This window comes from Mustelus asterias, unplaced genomic scaffold (assembly GCF_964213995.1).
Source record: "Mustelus asterias unplaced genomic scaffold, sMusAst1.hap1.1 HAP1_SCAFFOLD_1390, whole genome shotgun sequence".
In the NCBI taxonomy this organism is placed as follows: Eukaryota; Metazoa; Chordata; class Chondrichthyes; order Carcharhiniformes; family Triakidae; genus Mustelus; species Mustelus asterias.
Window position 1 is genome coordinate 84,866 of NW_027591335.1, and position 6,053 is coordinate 90,918.

Below are 6,053 nucleotides of genomic sequence, written 5' to 3' on the forward strand. Positions count from 1 at the left end.
GAGATGTTAGAGGGAAGTTTTTCACACAGAGGGTGGTGGGCGAGTGGAATTGGCTGCCATCAGTGGTGGTGGAGGCAAACTCAATAGGGTCTTTTAAGAGACTCCTGGATGAGTACATGGGACTTAATAGGATGGAGGGTTAGAGATAGACCTAAAAGGTAGGGATATGTTCGGCACAACTTGTGGGGCCGAAGGGCCTGTTTTGTGCTGTAGTTTTCTCTGTTTCTATGTTTACCCGAACAGGCGCTGGAATGTGGCAGCGAGGAGAATTTTCAGAGTAACTTCATTGCAGTGTTAATGTAAGCCTACTTGTGACACTAATAAATAATAAATAAACTGTATGTGTTTGTCTGAATGTCTGATTCTCTTTCAGAGAGGCGGTGCAGACTTGATAGGCCGGATGGCCTCTTTCTGCACTTGAGGGATTCTATTGTTTTGTGTGTGTGTGTGTGAATGCGTTTTTCCTGAATGTATGTGTGAAGTGTGTTTTTGTGTTAATATATGTGTGTGTGTGTGTGTGTGTGTGTGTGTGTGACTGTGTAGTAGGTTTGTGTGTGCATGTGTGATTGTGTGTGTGCAAGAATCTGTGTGTGTGTGAATGTGTTTTCCCTGAATTAGAAAATTACAGCACAGGAACAGGCCCTTCGGCCCTCCAAGAATGTGTGATTTTGTGTTAATATACATGTGTATGTGTGTGGCTTTGTGAGGTTTGTGTGTGTGCATATGTGAATGTGTGTGTATGAGAATCTGTATGTGTGCGCACATGTGTGAATGTGTTTTTCCTGAATGTGTGTGAATGTACGTTTTTGTGTTAATGTGTGTGTGTGTGTAGGTTTGAGTGTGCATGTGATTGTGTGTGTCTGAGAATCTGTATGTGTGAATGTGTTTTTCCTGAATGTGTGTGTGAATGTGTGTGAGAGAATCTGTGTGTGTGTGTGTGAGACTATGTGAGTAGATTTGTATATGTGTATATGTGGATGTGTGTGTGAGATAATCTGTGCGTGTGTGTATATATGTGTGTGTGTGTGTTTGAGAGTGAGTTGGGGCATTTTCAAAGATTATACTTTCATATTTCACACTGTATGTTAATAAATTTTGCCTTTCGACTTGACAAGAATGGTTTTATAACAAATTGTGAATTTTGAAACCTGGGCATTGAGTATTCAGAGATGACAAGGTAAAGTATTTATTTGGCTGTATAACAAGCTGGAAAAGTATTTCAAATATATGTTGTGACCCATGGAGTAGTTCGCTCCTCCCATTTCGATTATAAGAAAACGGAGGAGGATGGGGGAGTGGAGAGAGGGAGAGAAAAAGAGAGAGAGCACGGTGAAGAAGGTGGGAGAGACAGGGGAAGAGAGAGGGGGAGAAGAGGAGTGGGAGAGAGGGGCAGGAGACAGCAGGACGGAGAGGGAGGCAATAGACGGAGAGGAGTGGGAGAGAGGGTCTGTCAGAGTAAGAGGAAGGAAAGAGGAGGTGCCAAGAGAGAGGGGGAGAGAAAGCGCAGTAGACGAGGTGGGTGGGGGAGGGGACCAAGAGGAGGGGGATGGGGGGGCTGAGAGAGGGAGAAGAGGTGAAGAGAGGGTGCCAAGCGAGACGAAGGAGGGAAGAGGGGGGTGCCAAGAGAAAGGGAATGGAGGTGAGAGGGGTCTAAGGGACAGGAGGGGGAAAGAGGGAGTTGAGACAGTCGAGGAGGGGAGAGTGTGGTGCCAAGATAGAGGGAGAGGAGGAAGAGAGAGGGAGGAGGAAGAGAGAGGTAGAGGAGGGGAGAGTGTGGTGCCAAGATAGAGGGAGAGGAGGAAGAGAGAGGAAGGAGGAAGAGAGTGGTAGAGGAGGGGCAAGGGGACCGAAAGGAGGGAGAGAGAGAGGGGCGTAGTAAAGAGGGATCAAGCGGGAAGAGAGGAAGAGTGCAGAAGAAAGGAAGGGGGAAAAGGGAAAAAGTGAGGGAGGATCAGAAATGGGGAGAAGGGGAGAGTGGACGAGTGAGGAGGAGAGAGTGAGCGATGCAGGATTTCGAGTGAGTAAAGCAGGGAGTGAGGCAGCAGCAAACATGAATTAGCACCACCCAACCATCCCAGCTCAGCATTGAACAAAGACCGAGAGACTGAGGGTGGAGCCAGACCAAAAGAGAGATTTCCTTCACGAATAGAAACATCACTGAGGGGTGGAGCAAAGAGGGAGCAAACTCTAAAAATGCAGAACACTCTGCAGAGGGAACGAGAGAGCCAGAAAGAGGGGGAACCAGAGACAGTAACAATGGCAACACAGGAAGTAGTGGGTGGTTTGGTCAAGCTTTCGGCAGTCAGTTGTGAAATTCAGGCCATTGTCAGATCAGTAAGTGTTTAACTTTCAATATCCCCTTTATTACCTCAACGAACGAACGAACGCGCGCACACAGCACTGTCCCTCTGACAGTGCGGCACTCCCTCAGTACTGAGCCTCTGACAATGCAGCACTCCCTCAGTACTGAGCCTCTGACAGTGCAGCACTCGCTCAGTCCTGACCCTCTGACAGTGCGACACTCCCTCAGTACTGACCCTCTGACAGTGCGGCACTCCCTCAGTACTGACCCTCTGACAGTGCGGCACTCCCTCAGTACTGACCCTCTGACAGTGTGGCACTCCCTCAGTACTGACCCTCTGACAGTGCGGCGCTCCCTCAGTACTGACCCTCTGACAGTGCAGCACTCCCTCAGTACTGACCCTCTGACAGTGCGGCGCTCCCTCCGTACTGACCCTCTGACAGTGCGGCACTCCCTCTGTACTGACCCTCTGACAGTGCGGCGCTCCCTCAGTACTGAGCCTCTGACAGTGCAGCACTCCCTCAGTACTGAGCCTCTGACAGTGCAGCACTCCCTCAGTACTGACCCTCTGACAGTGCGGCGCTCCCTCCGTACTGACCCTCTGACAGTGCGGCATTCCCTCTGTACTGATCCTCTGACAGTGCGGCACTCCCTCAGTACTGACCCTCTGACAGTGCGGCGCTCCCTCAGCACTGACCATCCCATGGTGCGGCACTCCCTGTCATTCCTCACCCTTGTATTTTTATATTGTATCAGTTTCCAGCTCAAGCCTATGGTTGAAGAGATGTTGAATAGATCATTTTCTGTTTTTCATGCAATCTCATATCGCTCACAGTTGGTCGCTGGCCAAAATTACTTTGTGAAGGTACGTCAACAGATATAACATGCATTTATACTGCAGTTTGAAGAAAGGAAAATCACGCAGGATACTCGGCATGTTACTCAGACAGAAAATTTGAGAATGACCGAAAGGAATATCGGACACATTTGGGATAGCTTGTTTAAAAGCAGAAGGTTCAGTAAAATCTTAAGCCATGTTCTCCAGGTTTATGGAGGGTTTTCTAGAGTTTAGAGTACAGGCTGCAGAAGGCATGGCAGACACCATTGGAAATCGGGGATTAGCAAGAAGGCAGGTTTGTGGGAGATCAAGACAAGTGAGGTTTGTGGGAATTTGAGGATGTTACAAAGATAGGGAGCGTTGTAGAGGCTGGAAGAGGTTACAGAGATAGCGAGTGCTGGAGAGGCTGGAAGAGGTTACAGAGAAAAAGAGGATTGTGGGGACTGGAGGAGTAACAGAGATAGGGTTGCAGGGGCTGGAGAGGTTACAGAGATAGGGAGAGTTGCAGGAACTGGAGGAGGTGACAGAGATAAGGAGGGTTGGACGGACTGAGGGAGTTTACAGAGAGGGGGTTTGTAGGATTTGGAGGTTAGATAGGGATAGTTGGAGGGACTGGAGGAGAACAGACTGGGGTTTTGTAGGGGTTGGAGAAGGTTGCAGAGATAGGTAGCACAGAGGGATGGCTGCTCTTTTGAAGGGACAGCTCAGAGGGAGTGCTGCTCTGTCGAAGGGGTAGCACTGAGGGAGGGCTGCTCTGTCGAAGGGGTAACATTAGGGAGTCCTGCTCTGTCAGAGGGGTAGCACTGAGGGAGTGCTGCTCTGTCAGAGGGGTAGCACTGAGGGAGTGCTGCTCTGTCAGAGGGGTAGCACTGAGGGAGTGCTGCTCTGTTGAAGGGATAGCACTGAGAAATTTCTTATGAAAACTATCTCATCGAAGACAGAGGGTGGTGGTGGATGGAAAATTTTCGGACTGGAGGCAGGTTGCTAGCGGAGTGCCACAGGGATCAGTGCTTGGTCCTCTGCTCTTTGTGATTTTTATTAATGACTTAGAGGAGGGAGCTGAAGGGTGGATCAGTAAATTTGCTGATGACACCAAGATTGGTGGAGTAGTGGATGAGGTGGAGGGCTATTGTAGGCTGCAAAGAGACATAGATAGGATGCAAAGCTGGGCTGAAAAATGGCAAATGGAGTTTAACCCTGATAAATGTGAGGTGATTCATTTTGGTAGGACTAATTTAAATGTGGATTACAGGGTCAAAGGTAGGGTTCTGAAGACTGTGGAGGAACAGAGAGATCTTGGAGTCCATATCCACAGATCTCTAAAGGTTGCCACTCAAGTGGATAGAGCTGTGAAGAAGGCCTATAGTGTGTTAGCTTTTATGAACAGGGGGTTGGAGTTTAAGAGCCATGGGGTTATGCTGCAACTGTACAGGACCTTGGTGAGACCACATTCTGAATATTGTGTGCAGTTCTGGTCACCTCACTATAAGAAGGATGTGGAAGCGCTGGAAAGAGTGCAGAGGAGATTTACCAGGATGCTTCCTGGTTTGGAGGGTAGGTCTTATGAGGAAAGGTTGAGGGAGCTAGGGCTGTTCTCTCTGGAGCGGAGGAGGCTGCGGGGAGACTTAATAGAGGTTTATAAAATGATGAAAGGGATAGATAGAGTGAACGTTCAAAGACTATTTCCTCGGTTGGATGGAGCTATCACAAGGGGGCATAACTATAGGGTTCATGGTGGGAGATATAGGAAGGATATCAGAGGTAGGTTCTTTATGCAGAGAGTGGTTGGGGTGTGGAATGGACTGCCTGCAGTGATAGTGGAGTCAGACACTTTAGGAACATTTAAGTGGTTATTGGATAGGCACATAGAGCACACCAGGATGATAGGGAGTGGGATAGCTTGATCTTGGTTTCAGATAAAGCTCGGCACAACATCGTGGGCCAAAGGGCCTGTTCTGTGCTGTACTGTTCTATGTTCTATGTTCTAAAACTGATTGTCTCCCATTTTTTTAAGGTTGTTGTTGGTGATGGTGATGACTACATACATATTCGTGTGCTCGAGCCTCTGCCCCACACTGGTGAACAGCCTTCATTGCACAAAATTGAATCTGACAAGAAACTATTCGATGAGATTTCATATTTCTCGGAAAGCCCACATACCCAGGGTACCACCTGCTCCTCTCTCTGCTGATGCGAAAATGCTCTTTCAGAATAAGTTCTGCATTTCTGCTCCCGGTCACCGTTCTCATAGCAGCTCACCCTTCAGACCCTTGTCCCACCACCGCCTTGAACCTGATAGGCAATTCCATCTCCTTGAGAACATAGCAAAGGTGCTTACCCACCTGCTTAAACATCCACTCCCTCCACCACTGACGTACATTAGCAGCTGTGTGCCCCATTTACAAGATGCACTGCAGCAAATACCAAAGATCCCTCAACACCTTCCAGTCCGTAAACTTCACTCAGGACAAGGGCACCAGACACATGGGAACACCATCACCTGCAAGTTCCCCTCCAACTCACTCACCACTCTGACTTAGAAATAAATTGCCGTTCCTTCACTGTGGCTGGGTCAAAATCCTGGAACTCCCTCCCTAACAGCACTGTGCCTGTACCTCCATCACGTAGATAATGATTGAAGAAGGCAACTCACCACCACCTTCTCAACGGCAATTAGGAATCTGCAATAAATTCTAGCCAGTGATGTAAATACACCCCCACAATGAATGATTCAAAGTCAAAAACCCTGTAGCTCTTTCAAATAAAATACCTCCACCAAACAAAAACTTAACAATTAGCTCATTGAACTTTGCTGTGCGTCAAGTTGTGTCAGTCCCCAAAGCAAGAGAACTCGTTGAAGGACGTGTGGAGTTCTGAACAGAACATCTGCCACTGTAAACTCTCCTGAAAAAC

General features: G+C 48.2%; 1 protein-coding gene across 1 annotated transcript; it reads left to right on the plus strand.

Annotated features, from left to right (window-relative positions):
* Nucleotides 1-2,215: 2,215 nt before the first annotated feature.
* On the plus strand, nucleotides 2,216-5,331 carry LOC144488228 (cystatin-B-like). The gene is made up of 3 exons (XM_078206261.1): nucleotides 2,216-2,334; nucleotides 3,066-3,167; nucleotides 5,155-5,331. Exons 1-3 carry the CDS (start codon nucleotides 2,257-2,259, stop codon nucleotides 5,329-5,331), a joined length of 357 nt encoding a protein of 118 aa, XP_078062387.1. The 5' UTR covers nucleotides 2,216-2,256.
* Nucleotides 5,332-6,053: the final 722 nt, after the last annotated feature.